At 42.1% G+C, this 21927-nt stretch overlaps 2 protein-coding genes across 6 annotated transcripts in view; one reads left to right on the top strand and one right to left on the bottom strand.

Annotated features, from left to right (window-relative positions):
• rab3gap2 (RAB3 GTPase activating protein subunit 2 (non-catalytic)) overlaps positions 1–1424 on the top strand; it is a 28140-nt gene extending 26716 nt beyond the window's left edge. For both annotated transcript variants that reach the window (XM_061695441.1, XM_061695440.1), the window contains exon 35: positions 91–1424. In XM_061695441.1, coding sequence (XP_061551425.1) covers positions 91–243 — 153 coding nt within the window. In that variant the 3' untranslated portion in view covers positions 244–1424. The remainder of the gene's footprint in view (positions 1–90) is intronic.
• On the bottom strand, positions 1347–21890 carry iars2 (isoleucyl-tRNA synthetase 2, mitochondrial). 4 transcript variants are annotated; one of them, XM_061695444.1, is made up of 24 exons: positions 21517–21890; positions 20823–20942; positions 20345–20498; positions 20121–20269; positions 17686–17735; positions 16542–16642; positions 16354–16441; positions 15643–15758; positions 15387–15556; positions 15202–15292; positions 14944–15095; positions 14673–14833; positions 14475–14577; positions 14033–14126; positions 11153–11233; positions 10622–10730; positions 9268–9370; positions 6850–6972; positions 6634–6765; positions 6006–6112; positions 4134–4279; positions 3865–4070; positions 2341–2485; positions 1347–2264 (listed from the first exon to the last, which is right to left on the bottom strand). In XM_061695444.1, the coding sequence occupies exons 1-24, from the start codon at positions 21781–21783 to the stop codon at positions 2119–2121; spliced, it is 3114 nt and encodes a 1037-aa protein (XP_061551428.1). In that variant the 5' UTR covers positions 21784–21890; the 3' UTR covers positions 1347–2118. The 4 variants fall into 4 exon arrangements, with proteins under 4 accessions (XP_061551428.1, XP_061551429.1, XP_061551430.1 ...); XM_061695445.1 differs by having other exon boundaries at positions 3865–4055; XM_061695446.1 differs by lacking the exon at positions 11153–11233.
• Positions 21891–21927: the final 37 nt, after the last annotated feature.

Genomic DNA, 21927 nt, shown 5'->3' with positions numbered 1-21927 from the left:
CTAAAGTTTCCCCTACCCTACCCAAAGTACTATCTAGTCTAGTCAGTCAGTATTGTAAATTTATGCAGTATTTATTCTGTGGGTTTTCAGGACCCCAGTGAGCTGCGATGCCCCCTGGTGCCCCTGCCTCAGACCAGTAGGCTGGTGGGCCACTTGATCGAGATGCTTCCAGAGAACCACGCCCAGTACAGCCTGGCACTGCACCTTTTGGAGGCAGTGGATGCCCTGACAGCGGAGGACTGACTCAGCAAATTATGTTGACAGTTTAGTATGTGAACAAACATATCATGCATGAGCTCCTAAAGTTATGTAAACAAAGACCATATTTCCCTTAGACAGTGGAACCTCGATAGAACGGACTAATAGCAGAGGGGAGTAGTCCTATACATTACGTTACATTTAACCTTTTTTTTTTTAGGCCATATTCACCCATATCACTGTACAGTAAAACATTTTTTTTGTGGCCTGAAACACAGTACAGTATAAAGTTATTGCAAAAAAAAAAAGCTTAAATGTTTTCAAAGTTTCACGTGTTATCCAAACTTACCACACCGGTGTGCTTGGTCATGGTGGCATTGCTGACGTATAGTACTCATCATAAGCAAGTTGGATTCATGAGCCGTGAGGAATTAGTGTGCTTCCTAGTTCCAAATCTGTTTCCAAAGGTGAACGGCTTGGCAAAAAATTTTACTGTACCAAAAATAGCATGTTTCAGACTCCAAAGACTTGTTTTGTATTCCTCAGAGGTACCACTGCAGCTATGCTGCTCTCTATGTACAATAGATGGAACCATCATAACATGGTTGCCACGTTAATGCCCCACATTCAACATGGCCGTCACGTAGGCACATGAGATGTCTTTTGGAATTGTATCTCGTCATATCGTATATCTGTGACCCAGAAATATGTCAGTCCCATTCTTTGCCTGCATTGTGCCACAGCGCCAGTAAATAACAGCCATCAATTCAGGAACAAACAGACATTGTCAATGGCAGTTTATGTGACAAACGGAAATTATTTTTGGACAAATTATTCAGTCCCGACGGTCCGTTTTATCCGATATCCATTATACCGGGGTCCATTTTATCGAGGTTCCATTGTATTGTCGTGGAGTTTGTATTTATTCAAATCATGTTTATAGTGCTTAACTGTTTCAGTTGGTTGTTAACCTTTTTAACATCCCATATTTTTGTATGTAGCATTTATCACACTTGTGGATACCTGAGCTGATGACCCTCTTCTTCAAGTGTGTGGTCATCAGTTATTTTTCCACATTTAGTATCATAAGGAATAAGGAACTTGTTTAGTGATGTATATAATATATGGAAGCACTTCTATTCTCACAGTGCCTGCAAAGCCTTTTATTCTGTAGTCCTGTGTCCAGATGCTGCCAATGGACGGAATAAACAGAATCACCCTGTTGACTATTCTCCATCCATCCATTTTCTACACCACTTATCTTCACTAGGATCGCGGGTATGCTGGAGCCTATCCCAGCTAACTGAGGTCAGGAGGCAGGGTACACCATGAACTGGTTGCCAGCCAATCACAGGGCACATATAAACAAACACCCATTCACACCTAAGGACAATTTAGAGTCTTCAATTAACCTACCATGCATGTTTTTGGGATGTGGGAGGAAACCAGACTACCTGGAGAAAACCCACACAGGCACAGGGAGAACATGCAAACTCCACACCGGATTTGAACCTGGGTCCTCAGAACTGTGAGGCAGATGTGCTGCCATCGACTATTCTCATTGTTTTGAAACAGCAAACACATACAATTGGATTTGTTTCTATGTACTTATTCCCTATAGAAGTGAATTTACCATCACTATTTATTATACAAAGGTTCATGCACTGCTGTCATGATCACATAGTGACACCTTTGGAGGGAACGCGCCTCCATATTTATATACAGACAAAAACTGCCCATTGACTGGCTCCCTTATGGACAAAACTTCAGTCAGGGCATTCTATTATAAATACAGTAAACCGCCTCAACATCATAATTAGTACAATGTGTCAATGTCTCTGGGAAGCTCTCAAGGGTGACTTGATTCTCAACGAGGACAAAACCAGCAAGTTTCCATGGCAACACGCAGTTTGTGGCCTGTTACTGAGCTTTGGCGAGAACAGTCTGACAGCGTGGGCAAACGCAGTCCACAGACTCCGCAGTGTAGCGTCGACATCGTGGACATCGGGTGGCGGAGGTGGGCACCGCTGCTATACTGTAGCTACTTTCCTCTCGAATAACCCCACCTGACCACAAAAATGCTTACAGTTAACTGTTGTTGCAGTGCCACCTTGTACTTGAGGCTATGGAAAAAAACCTCACCTTCCAAGTTAATGAGGAATGTGCCGTGGCGCACGAGCGTGTCTGGGGGAAGGTCGCGAGGCACCCTGCCGCTCAAGTTGACCCGGGCCGCCATCATGAGCTCAACAAGCTGTGAGGAAGTGGACGAGGGATCCTCTTGGAGAGACTAAAAGATGAAGAGTGTTAATGTTTAGTTAAGAACCATGCTTGAGCACAATATACATTTGAAGAGGTAGTCAACATTTGTTATAAGTGCGGAAGTGAACGTTGAATAAAAGCTTTGGCGTGATAAAGTACTTTGAATTCATGCCATGTCGATATACCCAAATAAAGCTCTCCACATAAATATATTAACTGTGACGGCAATTCAAATTTTGAAAGCAAGTGGTAGACTGATCAGTCATGAAAACAGTTGCCAAACCATGCACACCACATGACAGTTCATTTGGATTTAGCCATGTCGCTCGGTGTGAGTTAGTCTTAAGTGTGTATAATTTCTGCTGTTTTTTTTTTTTCTTATTGACTTTATGTAATGGTGCCCAAAATATGTGGCTGCATCTGCAATTCTGTTTAAAAAAAGAATTGTTTTCTGAGGATGATGTACACTGTATACAAATTGTATAAACAATTAGCAATTTAAAATACATGTAAAAAATATACAGTGGAACTTCGATAGAACGGACTAATAAGGGCGGGGGGGTTTTCCCGATATAGCTGATTGTCAGTTACACTGAAGCACTTTTTTTTTTTTAGACCATATGCACCCATATTGTATAGTACTAAAGTTTTTTTTTCTTAGCCTAAAACACCCAGTATAGTACAATTATTATAAATAAATATATTACAAAAAAAAAAAAAAAAAAGCTTGAAAATGTTTTCAAATTTATCCACACTTATCACACTGGTGTGTGTGGTCATGATGACAATGTTGACCTACAGTATTTATCATGGGTGAGTCGCTTTCATGAGGCGTTAGTGTTCTTCCTAGTTCCAAATCTGAACGGCTAGACACGGGGTGGGGGGGGGGGGGGGGGGTGAACTGTACCAAAAATAGCATGTTCCAGACTCCAAATACTTGTTTTGTATTCCCCAGGAGCCATCCCGCTCTGCTCTCTGTTACAATAGACAATAGATATATCCATCGTCATATGGCTGGCACATCAGTGCCCCAAATTCAACACGTAGGCACGGGAGGATCTAGTGATATTGTATATCTGTGACCCGGAAATACATCAGTCCCATTCTCTGCCTGCGTTGCACCACAGCGCCAGAGAGGCAATAGCGGCCAATTCTGGAACCAACATACTTTGTCATTGGCAGTTTAAGTGACAAATTGAAGCTATTTTTGGACACATTGCTCAGTCCCGACAGTCTGTTTTATCCAATATCCGTTATATAGGGGTCTGTTTTAGAGAGGTTCTACCGTATATATATTTGTTTTTAAATCTGCAACAAATCCTGGCAACTAAAGAACAAATAAAACATAGCCTCTTAAAATATTATATTAAAAATGTCTTCCTAATTTTATTATTTTATTGGGCTTACCTCCATCAATTCAAACAGCAGCCCGGGCTCAATGGCGATGGTGAGGTCATACTGGGCCACGTTTTTGCCTGGAATTGATGACAAAAAGGAGTCCCTGATGGCGCACGCCCCCTCCACTGCCTCCTCCAGTCCAGGTTGCCTCCACACAGAGCTGCATTTGACCCAGCCACTCCTGAACAGCATCTCCTCTTCTGCAAGGGCCCACACTAAGACACTTGTGGCACGTGGACGAATCAGCAGAGCAAAAAAGTTTCGTGAGTGTTACTTACCATTGTGGCCCGGTGTGTGAGCGTACACGTCTTCAGCCAGATGAGGCAGGATGGGGGCGATAGATCTTGTCAACCCGTCCAGAATCTCCTCCAGGACCGTCTGACACGATCTTCTGCCCAGCGAGTCCTCAGGATCACAGTACAACCTAGCAAATAGTAAGAACCTTTGTTTTGAGTTGCGCCCCTTCAGTGTAGTACCACGTTGTTCCGCAAAAACATGCCAGGCAGGGCAGTGCTGAGGTAATACAGTATCAGGTTTTTCCACAAAGCACAGACGACATGCCTGTGAGTGTCGTCGTATGTTCTGTTTGTATGTGTTGCTGGTCCGTGAGTGTTAAAGCAGCAGTTCATCAAACATTTCGAATTACTGTGAAAAAAAAAACTCGATGTAATGGACTAAGAGGGCCGGGGGGTACATTAGTTTTTGTGTGTGTGTGTGTGTGTGTGGGGGGGGGGGGGCCCTATGCACCCATATTACCGTACAGTACAAAATATTTTGTACTTATTTCCTACCCTAAAACTCAGTACAGTATAACGTTATAGAAAATAAATACCAAAAAAAAGCTGAAATGTTTGAAAAGTTTGCTCTCTCTCTCTCTCTCTGCTGTCTCTTTGCACAGATCTCTATGCGAGAATAGATAGAACACCTGCAATCTATGGCTGCTGCGTCTATACAATACCTGGAAATATGCCACTTTCAACATGGACGCAATATGTCAATCCATTACTTTTGATGGAATGTCATCACATTCAACATGGCCGCCACATAGGCACAGTCTACCCTGTTGGCTGGATCTAGTCATATTGTATATCTGTGACCTGGAAATACGTGTCTCCCATTCTCTGCCTATATTGCGCCACAGCAATTCTGGAACTAAGACACTTTGTCAACGGCAGTTTAAGTGACCAATGGAAACTATTCTTGGACAGTCCATTTTATCGAGGGTCCGCTGTATGCCAATTTCCATTGGCATCGTCTACAGCATTTCACATTACATGTTAGCATTAAGGTAGTGGACTTTCATTAGACGAAACTATGTGGTTTAACATTTTGGTGCTTGAATATCCAATGTTACATTTTATTTTGTTGTATGTGTCAGTTTTACAATAAACTCCAACTGGGATTGACACGCTTTGCCATCTCTCACAATGTTTCTGTCATCAACTGTTGTTAATACCCTTGGCCGACGTGTTTGATGTCCGTTGCGCAGTCCACCAGGAGTTTCTTTCGTTTTCAGGCCATTCCAAATTGTTGTATCGGCATTGCCCAATGTTTATGCAATAGCGCGGATTGGTTTTCCCTCTTTTCTCAGCTTCAAAATGGTTTGTTTTTCTCCCGTAGACCGCTCTCTGGTCTTCATGTTTGCTTAACAGCAAATGCAGTTTTCACAGGTGAAACCCAAAACCAAAAACAAGCACTATATCTAATGTTGAAGCAATCAATCTAAATGTCAACACCTGAGCAACTAGAAACACCCGTCAGTCACATGTTCCAATAATCTTGCTCACTTGAAAAGTGGGTGGCTTCAAACAAAAGTTGCTCTGTCCTGAGTTAACACATCTAGATGTCAATATCATTAAATAAAAGCTGGATTTCTGAACTTTTGGCTCATATTCATCTTTTGATCTGAAACCCAAATGTCTACAATATACAACAAAACCAAAGGAATTGACCTTGGCATTCCAATACTTTTGGAGGGGACTGTGTATTGTAGCTTTTTACATATTGCGGGTCAGTCTGGAACACATCCGAGCAATTAACGGAGGTTCTCTGTACATCAAAAAGTTCATTTAAACATGGATGACATGACATTTGAGTTCCTATCGCACATTCTCTCATCATGACGAAAGCTGTTTACGAAAGTACATTACCTATCTTTGATGATGCTGAAATAAAAGCTTGAGAGGTCTCTGGTCATGAAGGCTTGAAGGAGGCGTATGACTCGGCCAGCGTCAAACTCACTGTAAGCGTCTGTCACCTTAAAAAGGACGGATTACAATTCAAATGGAAAGCAGTCGGGCGCAGACCTCCGCAAAGGCAAGTGCATTGCCAACCCCTGTGACGCGGCACATTAATGTGTCATGAGGACTAATCAGGCCTGCTGGGTTTAATTACCCAATTTCACGCAATTGACCCAAAAGTTAGTATTTCCTGCACTACATATAATGTAGATTTTGTTCATCTATGCCAGCGACTTCTAGGGGTGTTTTTTTTTTACGTGTTTGTTTGTGTTGTTTGAGCAGATGCAAAATGTGTACATGTCACCAATTGTGTATTTCAATTATCAAGTTTGCATTAACGGTCTATATACGAGCTCTGCATTTACGCTGCCCTCACAGCGATATCCGATTTTTATCCACATTTGGAGGTCGCCTTAAGAAATTCAATTGTTGACTTCTTTTTACATTGTCATGACGCATATCCCAATTGTGCCACTTGAGACCAACAAAATCAGTATTGTGTAACCGTGCAGAGTAAATCCCGCCTTAGTTATGCCACCTTCATGCTGTACTCGCGCAGCAGGTGCAGCATGTACTGGTCAATGTAGTACATCTCTTTGGGGTCCACAGCCTGAGCCCGTGGGTCAAAGCCGTGCAGGTTGCCGAGCAGGAACCGCAAAGTGTTTCTGAGCTGTGAGAGATGAAGACAAACAAATTGGGGCGTTGACAAAGGAGCAATCAGCGCAACGCAATATAAATGAAACGGCAACGCCACCTTGTTGATGTTGTCTCGGGCCGAGTTCAGGGCCGAAGGTCCTATCTGAACCTCGGAAAATATGTTTGACTCGGCCACCCACCATCGCAGCACGTCTGCCCCGTAGGCTGGCATGTTGCCATCCTGACAATGCAGGATGAGGAGCACGGGGAAGGAAAAACAACGTGGGTCAGATACAGTAAAACAGTAACATTACAAAAAAAACAATGTTGCCAGTTTGACTAAGCAGTTTGCTTTCCAAAGCATACGTCACATGGCTGGATAGGTGGGCCAGGTCAATCAAAGGTAAGGTAGTAAACTGTGTATGTAAACTATATAAAATAGTTTCCAAGGTACATATTTTTGTTTGTTTTTTATTAAATGTTATTATTTACACTATTAACTACAGTATAATTATTTAGCAAATTATTTCATTCATTCATTGATTCATTTTCTGTACCGCTTATCCTCACTAGGGTCACGAGCGTGCTGGAGCCTATTCCAGCTGACTTTGGGCGAGAAGCTGGGTACACCCTGAATTGGTCGCCAGCCAATCGCAGGGCACATATACAGTGGGTACGCGAAGTATTCAGAACCCCTTACATTTTTCACTCTTTTTTATATTGCAGCCATTTGCTAAAATCATTTATATTATTTTTTTTCTTCCTCATTAATGTACACACAGCGCCCCATAGTGACAGGAAAAACAGAATTGTTGAAATTTTTGCAAAAAGAAAAACTGAAATATTACACAGCCATAAGTATTCAGACCCTTTGCTGAGTATTTAGCAGAAGCACCCTCTTTTGGGGAATGATGGAGTTTTTCACACCTGGATTTGGGGATCCTCTGCCATTCCTCCTTGCAGATCCTCTCCAGTTCTGTCAGGTTGAATGGTGAACATTGGTGAACAGCCATTTTCAGGTCTCTCCAGAGATGCTCAATTGGGTTTAAGTCAGGACTCTGTCTGGGCCTTTCAAGAACAGTCACAGAGTTCTTCTGAAGCCACTCCTTCGTTATTTTAGCTGTGTGCTTAGGGTCATTGTATTTTTGGAAGGTGACCCTCCAGTCCAGTCTGAGGTCCTGAGCACTCTAGAGAAGGTTTTCGTCCAGGATATCCCTGTACTTGCCCGCATTCATCTTTTCTTCGATTGCAACCAGTCTGCCTGTCCCTGCAGGTGAAAAACACCCCCACAGCATCATACGGCCACCGCCATGCTTCACTGTTGGGACTGTATTGGCCAGGTGATGAGCAGTGCCTGGTTTTCTCCACACACACTGCTTAGAATTAAGGCCAAAAAGTTCTACCTTGGTCTCACCAGACCAGAGAATCTTATTTCTCACCATCTTGGAGTCCTTCGGGTGTTTTTTTTTTTTTTTTTTTTTTTTTTAAACTCCATGTGGGCTTTCACGTGTCTTGCACTGAGGAGAGGCTTCCGTCGGGCCACTCTGCCATACTGGTGGACGGCCGCAGTGATGGTTGACTTTCTAGAACTTTCTTCCATCTCCCAACTGCATCTCTGGAGCTCAGCCACAGTGATCTTTGGGTTCTTCTTTACCTCTCTCACTAAGGCTCTTCGCCCCCGATTCCTCAGTTTGTCCGGACGACCAGCTCGAGGAAGGCGTCTTCCATTTAAGGATTATGGAGGCCTCTGTGCTCTTAGGAACCTTAAGTGTTCCTAAGAGCTTAAGTGCAGCAGAATTTTTTTTTGTAACCTTGACCAGATCTGCGGCTTGCCACAATTCTGTCTCTGAGCTCTCCAGAGAGTTCCTTTGACTTCATGATTCTCATTTACTCTGACATGCACTGTGAGCTGTAAGGTCTTATATAGACAGGTGTGTGGCTTTCCTAATCAAGTCCAAGCAGTATAATCAAACACAGCTGGACTTCAATGAAGGTGTAGAACCATCTCAAAGGACGATCAGAAGAAATGGACAGCACCCGAGTTAAATATATGAGTATCACAGCAAAGAGTCTGAATACTTATGGCTGTGTGATATTTATTTTTTAATAAATCTGCAGAAATTTCAACAATTCAATGTTTTTCCGTCAATATGGGGTGCTGTGTGTACATTAATGAGGGAATGTTGTCTATGATGTGTTCCTACTTACATACAAATTTACATTGTGTCGGTGTCATAGGAACAGAATGCCATTGTAAACCTAGGACCCCATATACTTGTCCATACACAAATGGTACAAATTAATAGAGGCCCACACTTTATTACATCAGAATGGAGTGAAGTAAACTGAAGTCGCACAAATACAGTATGGACATTTTTTAAGACTATTCTGTGTAACCACTGTCCATTGTACGCGTCCTGTAAACAGAGCACCAGTAATCAATTCACAGACATGCGCATGTGAGGATGAAATTACCCCCACTCACAAAAAAAAAAAAAAAAAAAAACAGCGGCTAAGATTCGATTTTTGTTTTTACCTTCCCGCCATTGATGACTGCATCCGGATCCACGACATTCCCAAGAGACTTGGACATTTTTTCTCCCTTCTCACTGATGGCAAATCCATGGACCACCAGTGATCTGCTCACACACAGACACACACACACATCATTTCCCCTTGCCATGAACTTTTTCAACAATTGACATCTGAGTTCACTGTGAACAATCTCAGCAAATTTTTTCACGTCTGTTATTGAAGTATTACTGTGTTCCTGCACATTATTATAACTTATTTTTGCATATATACCCCAAATGTATATTTTGAGTTTTTTTCCTTTAGTACTAAAAAAGTGACACCACCCAGCCATCCATTTTCTATATAGTTTGTCCTCATTAGGGTTGCAGGGAGCTGGAGCCTATCCCAGCTGACTTTGGGCGAGAGGCGGGTTATAGCCTGGAATGGTTGCCAGCTTTTGGGCAAATGGCAGACTACAATGTAGACCGGTTGCCCAACCTTCAGTTATCCAAGGCACATCTTTTACATAATAATAAAAAAAAATATGCACAGAACAGCAACAAACAAACATGTCACAAAAAAGGAAATATAGCACAGTAGGAAATAAAATATTGAACTAATTATGATCTTGTCTCAATTTACTCACAAATTAACTTAGTGTTAAATCTGGGCCTGTTTAAATGAACACAAATGGGATGAGGTGAACCCCCACTATTCACAGGGTAAAGGGAATAGTGCAAATCCGAAAGTAATTTGTAATTGCCAAGATGCCTCAAGATAGTGGAAAAGTACTTCTTTTGTCGAAATGAAATTCCTCGACACTTCTACAGTTCCTCTGCACCAAGTTGCCACGAGATGGCGCCAACGCAATACAGTTATTAGCCTGAGCACCAATAACACTTTAGAGGCGAGGTTTCAGCTAATAACAGTGGATTACCCCCTCCCGCCCATCCCCCGCAAAAAAACAGAATAGGTGAATTTGCGATTGCTGAACTAGCCACGACCTATTCTATTGTAGGAATGGGAACCCGTGAATACACGGGTAAATTCTATATTCTTCCATCATGTGGAAGAGCATTTAATCAGGTTTGTCATCATATGTCGCTGGCATAGATGGATGAAAAACAATATATTATTTATAGTAAATACATAATCATGTTTAGACGAATTAGATGATTGGATAATTTCCTAGTCAATTACAACATTTAGAGACAGACAACCATTCAGGCTGATTGTGTAGCAGTGAAAAATTCCTTGTTCCGTTCACCTTCCGTGTTTTTAATGATTTAGATTCTGAGTAGTTTTTATAGGAGATAAATGTCCATGCTCTCTGCCTGCTCTCATGTAATAATGTTTTCATGTTGGCAAAAACTCACTTGTAAGGCGCTTTGTTCCTGACAGCGACGCTGGTGAGCAGAGACGACTGAAACCACCCCCCGATCTGGTCCTTTCCTTCCACGTAGGCGTCTGCCCTGCAGTCGGTCTCTTTAGGGGAAAGAAAAAGAGGCCCACTGTCATGCCAATAGTAGCGCATCGAAAGCGGGGTTAGTTCTTGTCCACAGAGGACTGAACATCTGGAAAGGTCAGAGAGAAGGCAACTGTTGTTAGCAAAGTCACCAAATGCTTACTAAAAAAGCAGGACGAGACCAGCAGTCTGCCTCATCCTGAACCAGTCCGCGTAGAAAACTGTTAGTAAAGACGTTTGCCAGTTGCGGACAAAGCAGGAGAAGTCCTGCATGCAAAGGCGGGTGAGGAAGAGGAGGTCATAAACCAATGTGAGACCACTAATCTGCAACTAAAGCCCAACTCAGGAGAACGAGCATTTTGGCGTGACAAAAGACGGTAAAAGAGCCTTGCAAAACGGAAAACAGCCGCGTGTCGACCATGAAGCAAATTGGTCCAACAACCTGTGACAAGCGGTTTGCGCAGTGGTGCTGGGAGCCAGCTGAGACGAGAATCAGGCTCCTCAGAGTCTCCCTCCAGTTCTTCTGGAAAGGACAACAATCCAACATGGAAAAATGACTTTTTAATTGTTTGTATACAAAGAGCTGAGTCTCTGACGTGCCTAACACACCCACTCCCCAAACAAGAGAGAAAAGATTGCAGGTGCATCTCAGTAAGTTTGAACTAGAAAACCATGTATTTCTGTAGTTCAATTCAAATTCTCATATTATATAGCTTCACTACACATAGTAAACAATGTTATGATTTGAATGGTTATTAATTTGACAATTTTAGCTAACAAAAACCCACATTTTACCATCTCCAAGAAATTCGAATGTTACATAAAAAACAGTTCTAAAATATTTTAATATGGAAATGAAGTTGGAATTGGCCTTCTGAAAAGTACTTTCTTGTGCTGACTGAATCTGTATAATTTATGAATTTCATTTTTGGAATTGCAATGATGAAATGCAAGGACCTCTCCTACAGCATTCTAAATGATTGAGATGCACCAGGCTGCAAACGTAAATAAATAAGTAAATCTTTAGTTATCTGCCTATTTCTGAAAGTGAGCCTTTCTGAATCTAAATGAATTGTGACATCACAATCTGGCTAATGTACAAAATAACCACACCAGTTCTGAGTTTCTCCACCCATGATATGACCAGCTAGGCCAGCAAAGATCCAGAGCCACTTTCAAGCGACAGTAGGAGTCCAGCCAATGGACTACACGGTCTGAAAATGTTGCAGAGGCACTACAATGGAGAAACACCAATGGGTGTAAGGCCGCTGCTATCATGTCAAAGATAAGCAAAGGTGCTTTGAATTTTTTTAGATGCATAGTTTTGTGTTAGCTAACACTGTTAGCTTCTAATAAGTGGCACATGTTCTATAAATTGACTGTCTGTTGTACTAGAGCGGCTCCAACTACCGGAGACAAATTCCTTGTGTGTTTTGGACATACTTGGCAAATAAAGATGATTCTGATTCTGATGCAGGTGGAGAGGGCTATTTGTGTTCTGCACAGGCTCCACATACACACAGCGTAAAACTTGATTTTCAGAACTGTGAGGCAGACGCTCTCACCAGTCGTCCACCGTGTCGCCAAAAAAAATAAATTTAAAAAAAAAAAAAAAAAAAAAAAAAAAAAGGCACGGTAGAACTGGTTATAGCGTCTGCCTCACAGTTCTGAGGACCGGGGTTCAATCCCCGGCCCCGCCTGTGTGGAGTTTGCATGTTCTCCCCGTGCCTGGGTGGGTTTTCTCCGGGTACTCCGGTTTCCTCCCACATCCCCAAAACATGCATGGTAGGTTAATTGAATACTCTAAATTGCCCCCGTAGGTGAGAATGTGAGTGCGAATGGTAGTAATGTTTAACTTTGCATCACAAGCCCTGACATCAAGTTGTAAAGGATATCACCACATGGGCTCAGGAACACTTTAGAAAACGAATGTCAGTAAATACACTTCGGCGCTACATCCGTAAGAGCAACTTGAAACTACTATGCCAAGCAAAAGCCATTTATCAACAACACCCAGAAACACCGCCGGCTTCTCTGGGCCCGTGTTAGTGCCAATGGCATGGGTAACTTGTACACATCTGTGAAGGCACCATTAATGCGGGAAGGTACATACAGGTTTTGGAGAAACATACGATGTCATCCAAGCGACGTCTTTTTCATGGACGCCCCTCCTTATTTCAGCAAGACAATGCCAAACCACATTCTGCATGTGTTACAACAGCGTGGCTACGTCGTAAAAGAGTGCGGGTAGGAGACTGGCCTGCCTGCAGTCCAAATCTGTCTCCCATTGAAAATGTGTGGCGCGTTATGAAGCGTAAAATGAGACAACGGGGGCCCCGGACTGTTGAACAGCTGAAGCTGTACATCAAGCAAGAATGGGAAAGAATTCCACCTACAAAGCTTCAACAATTAGTGTCCTCATTTCCCAAATGTTTATTGAATGTTGTTAAAAGAAAAGGTGATGGAACACCGTGGTAAACATGACCCTGGCCCAGCTTTTTTGGAACGTGTTGCAGCCATAAAATTCTAAGTTAATGATTATTTGCTAAAAACAATAAAGTTCATCAGTTTGAACATTATATATCTTGTCTTTGTAGTGTATTCAATTAAATGTGGGCTGAACATGATTTGCAAATCATTTTATTCTGTTTTTATTTATGTTTAACACAGCTTCATTGGAATTGGGGTTGTACATTGTTATCTATTCAATATGCCGATTTTGAGCCGTCAAAGGGAACGCCAAGTTACACTGTGTGAGAAAATCATAATTGTATGAAAATCCATCTCTTACAAGGCAGAGCAGTCGAACACCACTGTAAAATAAAACATAAACAATAAAGACTACACAGGGTCACTGGTTCATGAGTTTGCAGACATATGACATTTTGAGGTTAAGGACAGCATGCAATGGACTTGTTTGCGCTGCAGTATAAGAATAAAGTTACCACTGCACTTACTGGTTTTCATTGGATCGTTTTACATTCATGGCCTACAAAGTGTTTTCATACTAATATTTTGCTGTAATAATAACTTTACCATTGGTTTCAAACCAAAGTAGGAAACTTTGGACGAAGAAAACTCGAGCCCGATCAAGAATCTTTACATAACATTAATTACTTGTTCATTGTTTAAACCCATGCGATCCCTGATACTTGTATCCTGTACTTTAACTGGACTGCTTACATTATCTGCAGTGATGATATTCTAGAAAAATATATGACTAGTACATCTACACCAGCTAGATTTGGTCACAATAAAACTAATGGAAGGTGACACAATTAAATGCATCTTAAAAGCTAGCATCTGTTGTGACGGCTTTTACCTTCTAGAACAGCTGCCCATGATGCTCCGCTGTCAAACCAGATGTCAAGCACGTCCTCTCCACGGACATAGTCAGTTACTGGTCCTGCTTTACTCTGAACAGGACAGAAAACAGGAGAACAGTGACCAACTTATTCACTAGCCAATCATAAGTAAGTACGGAAGACTATTTACAAGCGTACATAACAGTTCTGTACTGAGACAAGAAAAAATTTAAATAGAAAAAATAGTTTTCGAATACTGCACGGGCACACCATTAATTACGTCATTGCTGTTGCTATATTATATATATTATATATATATATATATATATTTTTTTTTATACCGTTTCAAAAGAGTTTGCTGTACCGCCAAAGGCATATTGCTTGCCGAGACGTCCACCAGCCAAAGGCTGAGCTGCACTGTATTTGTTTACAGAGCCGGTGACACACTGACGCACCCACCTTCTTGAGCACATCTGCTGGCAGTAAAGTGTCAATCGGAAGCTCCCACCAACAGTCACTGCCCTTTTCCTTGAAGAGAGTCACTATGTGGGATACTGTGTGTCTGCAGAGGCAGGAAAAGCAGGCCCCATAAGACTTTCAACTGATTTTCTATTTGTTTGTATTGTATGATGAGGATGGTTACTGTAAAAGTGTTACTTGTTGATGAGCGCCTCGCCAGTCTCTCTGTGGTAGAAGACTGGGATAGGGACGCCCCAGCTGCGTTGCCTTGAGATGCACCAGTAAGTGCGTCTGTCCAGCATGGTCAGAAGGCTGCTCCGCGCTGACTCTGGCAAAACACGAACCTTTTGCAGCGCATCCTGGACACATACACACACACACACGGAGCTCTTTTTAAACAAGCCAGACATCACTTATGTGCCACAACAACAACAACAACAAAAAGTGAAGACAATTCATAAATCTTGACCTTTGCCTTGTCCTTGAGTGAGCCTGTGTTAATAAACCACTGTTTGCTGGGCCGGATGACAACAGGTTGCTTCGTCCTCCAGTCATACGGGTAACTATGGACGCAATTCTCCTCTTTCACCAAAGCCCCACACTCCTTCAGCATGCAGATCACTAACATAAGTACATAGAGGAAGAGTAAACACACATCATCCTGATGGGGGGAAAAAATCCCAGATAACAAATGGGATGTTAATTTTTGGACACGTTTTCTCAGTACCTTTTTCATTGCCTTCGTTAAACACAGACAGATGGTGGAGCTCTGGACCTGCCAGCTCTGTGAACTTGCCATCCTCGCCCACAAGACACTCCTTAAATAGAACCACAACAGTTGGGTCCCTGCCAAGGACCTTTGGTTTTTCCCTCATCAAAATTGCTTTTAAACCCTCACGAAATAGAACATACCACAAGGAGATTAAACTGCGAAGCCACGTTGTAATCCTCCATGCCGTGAGCTGGTGCTGTGTGGACCAATCCTGTTCCTTTTGCCATTGTCACATGATTAGCGGGCAAAAGTGGTACTTCCTTGTCGGGAATGGTGGGATGCTTGCAGATTCCGCCCTCGAGCTCTGAACCTATTGTTGGAAATACAGACCTTCATGTGTGATTTTGTTTTCCCCCCCACAGACAAGACAACTTAACGTGTGTGTGCGTGCGTTACCAGCGAAGGTGGCGACACTCTCTAGTTCTGTTCCCAACGCTGCTGCCACACTGATAGAGCGTTCAGTGGCCATTAGGAGCAGTTGAGAGTTGTCTTTCCTTCTCACCACAGAGTACCTGTAAACACATTTCACCAGCAAGCACTTATACTCTATGCTGTTTGTAGCTCTACATCAGTCATTCTCATTTAACACAATTCATTTTTTTTCCTAATTCAAAATGTAAATTGAGGGGGGGGGGGGAATTCTCCCTTCTCGCTGTTTGAGTCACAGTGGAACTGTTCCCATTCATGTGTGGCATCACAATAACAAAGATTCATTGCCACTTACTGCCTCATTCTATTTAGTGTACGTTGCTGGTTGTCACAATGCTGTTGGATAAACAAAGACAAAAATTGTGCTCGGAGACCATTTTAACACGTTGTGCTGCAAACTGCTGACAGCACCCCAGCGGAAGAGATGCAGCATATTTAAGAACCAGAAGGAGAGGCAGAGAAGGTTCTCAAATCCAAGAGAGCTCCAGAATTGTCATTGTTTGCACAGAGCAGAGAATATATGCGTGTGAGTAAGGTTGTATGCTCTGTTCATGTGTTGCTGCTCTGTGTGTGTTTTACGTTCTTGATTATTTTAATGGCATTTTGAACTAGTGCCTGTACTCATCTCTCAATTACAGGAACATTTGCACAATCAGGAAGTTTAGCACTGTTGCTTACTGGGCATTTGGCATGTAGCAGACCGCCTGGTTAGCTGGGATAGTCCAAGGCTGAGTGGTCCACACCAACACAGAAACATCGCCCTGACCTGCAGATACACAAACGTCAGACAGGGGTTTTAAGAGATAACCCAGCGAATAAGAAAAATGCTGTTTTCAGAGTGACCTACAAGTGAATTTTTGCATTACCTGCCATCTTATGCAGCAGTGTAACCAGTGGGAATGTGGCGTAGATGGTTTTGCTGAGATGCTCATGGTTGTACTCCAGTTCTGCCTCGGCTAAGGCAGTTCTAACACCACAGGTATAAAATGGTTGGATCAGGAATCATAGGCTGTGCTTTAAAAAAATGAGTATAAATGCTGACATATGCATTTGTGAAGGATAAAAGCCAAAGAAAGAAATAAAGGTTGACAGGTATAAACATATAACAAGAAATTGTCACATTCCATTCAAATAAGTTCCCTATGACATCAGAGCAATCTGACTGGCCACTTACTAAGCACAGACCGAGCGACGTGGCCGAAAGCAACTGAACTACACAATCGTGGGGGGGAAAAAAATACAGTCGGCGAGTCACCCTTGTACATATAACAAACTCACTGCGACCCCCAATGTTTTTTTTTTTTTAAATCGGGAAACAACATTTTGAGGCGCAACATACACCGTATTCTATTAATTGTTTTTATATAGAATCCACAAATAACATTGCGCAATTGTCAAGTAAGAAGCGGATTTCCCTGACTGCTGTAGCTATAGTATAATACGAAGAGAGGAAACAGGTAAGAAATAAAAGGAGAGTAAGTGTGGAAATTTGACAGGCTCTTTGCAAAAATAGCCCTATGCAGGTACTGACTGTACTTGTGCATTTCTAGGACAGAGATTCTCTCAAACGCTTTACTTCGTCATTAAAGGTAAATATGAAATTATAAATAAATATGGCTAAGTATTATTGTAAAACACAATATATACTGTATTATACTTTAGTGATATGGCTTGGCAACGGCGGCGGCCGGCTGAATACCCCAAAACGTATTTTTTTGTTGCGAAAGCTCAAATGACATTTTCAATATTTTCACATTAACAGTTGCGACGTTGTTCAAAGTGCAGCAAAACTATTGGCCACATGAAAACTGATGGCTGAACCCCACACACACTGTGCGACAGACAGTTCAGTCGGGCTCAGTCGCGTCGCTCGGTAAGCAGCAGGCATTTGATCTTGAAAAGCACAACAAATTACAGTATATCGTTGCTTTTTGTTCATGCTTTAATTACCAGGTTTCCAAGGTACTCTAAATGGTAATGGCTTTATGTGGCAAATCATACTATAAATACCTTGATGAAGGAGACCAAAAAACAGGTTTGTAATCTTGATAGATGAGGCCCTAAGGGACAACACAGAGAAATGAATACACTTGAATGAAGGAAGCATAAGCAAAAAGAGCACTCAGCAGAGAAAACCGGGTTTTCCCCACCAATCTTGAGGTAATGTAATTTGCATTCAAAATGGTTGACAACTCCCAGACAACTAAAGGAGAAGAAGCCACGATGGATTGGCATTTTCACAATCCATCCATCCATTATCTATAGCGCTTGTCTTCATTTGGGCCGTGGGTGAGCTGGAGCCTGTCCTAGCTGACTTTGGGCAAGAAGCGGGGATCAGTCTGGAGTGAATGCCAGCCAATCGCAGAGCACTTACAGTAAAAACCGATTCTGATTCACACTCACGTTTATACTAAGTCAATTTAGAGACTTGAACATATCCAACATCAATGCTTTTCAAATGTGGAAGGAAGCTGGAGTACCAAAAGAAAACCCACGCAAGAACAGTGAGAACAAGCAAACTCCACAAAGGAAGGTGCAAGACGAAATTTGAACCTGGGACCTTTTGAATGTAAGGCAGACGTGCTAAAACTGGCTTAAATGTTAATTAATGTTAAATTTAAAAAATGATTTGGGTATTTTATGCTTGAGCTATGCATGTAAAACACTGTGGAATGGAAAGTGAAACTACACCTGTAAAAATAAGCAAAGCAAATGTGTTCATATAGCACATTTCCTACACACGACCCTAGTGAGGATAAGCAGTAAAGAAAATGGATGGATGGAAGGTAACTCAAAGTGCTTTACATGATTAAAAGCATTTTTTTTAAATTACGACAAAAATGAAAGACAAAACAATTAACAACAAAGAAAGTAAAGATAAGAAACAGTGCAAGAAAGATGATATAAAAGTGGAAATTCTCTAAAATACTTCATCATAAGCATGAGAAAAAAGAAGAATTTTCACCTGGGTTTAAAAACATTGACACTGACTGACTGGGAGCCCGTGTAGAGACTTTAGAATTGCAGTAATATGTTCTGACCTCCTTTTTTCTGGTCAGAACCCAAGCTGCAGCGTTCTGCATGAGTTGCTGCTGTTTAATGCTCTTTTGGGGGAGTCCAGTCAGAAGACCATTAGAATAGTCAAGCCTACTTGAGATAAAAGCATGGATGAGCTTCTGCTGGTCTCCCTGGCACAGGCAAGCCTTCACTGTGGATATGTTCTTCAGCTGGCAGAAGACTGTTTTAGTAATTGATTTGAGTACTGAAAGTTCAGTTGGAATCTTGGTCTTTGGTTTTTAAAGAGAGTGACCAAGTATTTACTAACAGCAAACCTCTTTTCTTTATTGCCAAAAACAAGTATCTTCATTTTGTTGTAGTTTAATTGTGCGAGGTTTTGGTTCAACCAGTTATTTATTTGATTTAGACAGTGACACCACACCTCAATTGAACTGTGGTTATCTTGAGACACTGTTCGATATAACTGTGTGTCATCTGCATTAATATGATAGTCAACATTAAGGTGGTTTGTGTAAAATAAACTCTTCCCAGCCTAAAACAAAACCATTAAAAAATAAAATAAAATAAAAAAAAGACAAAAAGGCTCGCTCTCGTCGTGGCAAAGGGGCCGACCACGCGCGTGTGCGTGCATGTTCGCCATTCATAACAACGAGACGCCGCTCTATCTATTTTCAGAAAGAAGAGTGTGCAGGTGATTTACTAAAGCAGTGGCAAAGACGGTGACTTGCAACCAGCATGTCTTTATATAGTGAGACTGTGTTAAGGGAGATTTAAAACATGCACTTGCAAAAGTGCGACCACATGAAATCGTTACTTCCACACACTGAAAAAAAGGCTCACATATGCGACGCCACCATTTTGGTCGCAGTCTCGAGCCCTGAGAGACACCATATCGTTGTTCTTCTCGCGGCAAAAACCTTTAAATCCTTGATTGCTACATCAACTATTAATGATTGGGGTAGCGCTTTTTTCTTGTATGATTTAGTTAAATACTTTTCACCGGTGGTGGGGCATGAGCATTCTTTGCCAGGATCTTGTAAAAGTGGCTCAAATCTGTTTGTTAGTCTGATGTCAATGTTTTGCATTGAATTGCTTCCGCTTTTCTTGCCCTTCCCTGTAGCGACCATCCACGGCCACTCTCTTGGGGTTGAAGAAGCACGCAACATAGGTCAGCCGGATTCCTCTGTAATATGCTTGTGTTATCTCCTCCATTTTATATGTAGTCCCGTATCTTTGGCCTTTGCTCCCAGTAAATTCCAGTGAGAACTACTGGATGATCAAAATATTGGAATATGGCAACAACAGACTACCTACAAAAGGTACGGTCCCCACAGGTTTAAAAATATCCAGGAGACGATGCTTCTAATTTCTTTGGAAGAAGAAAAACTAGCTTATCAGCAAGAAAACCGTAAACAGAGGCGACCAACCTTGCCATGCATCTCCTGGAAGACTTTCAGCTGAGCGGCCTCATAGGCACCATCAAAAGTGTAATAGCACTGGTCCCAGTCGGCCATCACTCCCCAGCGCTGGAAAGCAGCCTTCTGACGCTCAATGGCCCCTTTTGCAAACTGACGAGCTACATAGAGACCAACAAGGTGAAGTAAATCCAACACATCGCAGGTTTACAGGGCCACCTGCAATTCTTTCCTACCTTTGTCCCTGATCTGCATAGGGCTGAGACTGACAGAACCCAGCTCACCAAGAGCTTTCAGCTCAATGGGAAGACCATGGCAGTCCCAGCCCGGAATGTAGTGGACCTGTCGGCCCCTAAGCATCTCAAAACGGTTACGGATGTCTTTTATAATCTGGATCAAAGAAAATAATAGTTGGAATTTATCAAATGACACAGTTCTTTATCAAGACACTAAAAATAATACACTGTATTGCATTATATTTTTCGCTTAAAATGTAGTTAATGTTAGTTTTTGCAGTGTAAAATACCACTATTTCTGGACATCTTTTCCCAATTCAAACCCAGAATCTTAATTCATAATCTGCAGCTGATTATTTCGACCAACACTAGGTTTGAAGTTTGAGGCAATTTTGCTGACTAATTTCTACTTATCCTACATGTTTTTTCAGCTACTGTAACAGTCAGCAACAGAACAAGAATGACATCAAATGTTGACCTTGTTGAGCGCATGTCCTACATGTGGGTCTCCATTGGCGTATGGGGGTCCGTCGTGAAGGCAAAACCTCTTGGCCTTCCTCTCGCTCTGCCAAGTGTACAAACTTGCAAATCCACACTTCTATGAACAAAACACATGGGTAAATGTTTAACATATATTATGTGTGTGACCAAAATGTACGAAAAACCTAAGTGTGTGTGTGTATGCAACCAAATCCACACAATAAGTATACAATTGTTAATTCACTATAGCAAAACCCTATCTACAATTGTTCTTAAAGAGGGACAACATGCACAATCTGAGATCTAATACTCATATTTTTAAAAATGCTCTTGCAAAGCTAATATTCAGTTATAGACAGATAGATAGATAGATAGATAGATAGATAGATAGATAGATAGATGCAATTAAGTAAATACAAGTAGTTCATTTGTGTGTAACCTTATTGCTTCATAATGTAGCTACATAGGGTAACAGAAAAAAATACAACCCCCCCCCCCCCATGTTAAATTGTGTCCTTAGGGATATAATATAACAATGTCTTATTGTGCCTGCTACATGCCAAACTGACAACACAATTATCAACACAACTAAACAGTACAACGACATAACAATGCGGGTCGTGCCGTCAACAAGGAAGTCAATAAACACCGCAATGGTTTTGGACTGAAAGTTCGTCCATAGCTGGCCGTACCTCCTGAATCTCGATTTCTCTGTCAAGCAGCTTCTGTCCCCCCAGTTTCATGGGGAACTCTGTTCGGGGAAGGAGCACGGTGTCCCGGTAGAGTCCCGGTGTCGAGCCCGGGTCAGCGGACTGAGCGCTGTCCTCGCCCGCGGAAGCACCGTGACGCCGGCGAGAGCTACACATGAAGGGCCGGTGGAGGAGGCCACCTCTTTGGTGTGACCTCCGTCCCCATGTCGTTAGCGTCCGGCTTAGGGCCGAAACACGGCACAGCAGCATGGATGTGTAAATGAGCTTTAGGAAAAATGCCTGGGATTTTCTCGGGTTGTAACAGAACCCAGTGGCGTTTTAATGCGTCCTTTTGCACTCGGTCCGTGCTGTTTCTACCGGAAGAAATAAAAAGGAGGACAACTACGGAATCGC

The sequence above is a fragment of the Phycodurus eques genome, chromosome 14 (genome assembly GCF_024500275.1).
Source record: "Phycodurus eques isolate BA_2022a chromosome 14, UOR_Pequ_1.1, whole genome shotgun sequence".
NCBI classification, from domain to species: Eukaryota; Metazoa; Chordata; class Actinopteri; order Syngnathiformes; family Syngnathidae; genus Phycodurus; species Phycodurus eques.
The sequence above is the reverse complement of the archived record's forward strand: the minus strand, read 5'-3'. Positions and strand labels throughout refer to the sequence as shown.

Bases quoted from the DNA above. Each gene is read 5' to 3' on its own strand.
- iars2 (XM_061695444.1), bottom strand. From the start codon at position 21,783: ATGCTGCTGTGCCGTGTTTCGGCCCTAAGCCGGACGCTAACGACATGG. The intron at 20,499-20,822 runs GTCAACATTTGA...TCTTTGATCCAG, and splicing joins TAGGACATGCGCTCAACAAG to ATTATAAAAGACATCCGTAA. The intron at 15,293-15,386 runs GTATGTTCTATT...GTTCTATTTAAG, and splicing joins CGCAGTTTAATCTCCTTGTG to GAGTGTCTTGTGGGCGAGGA.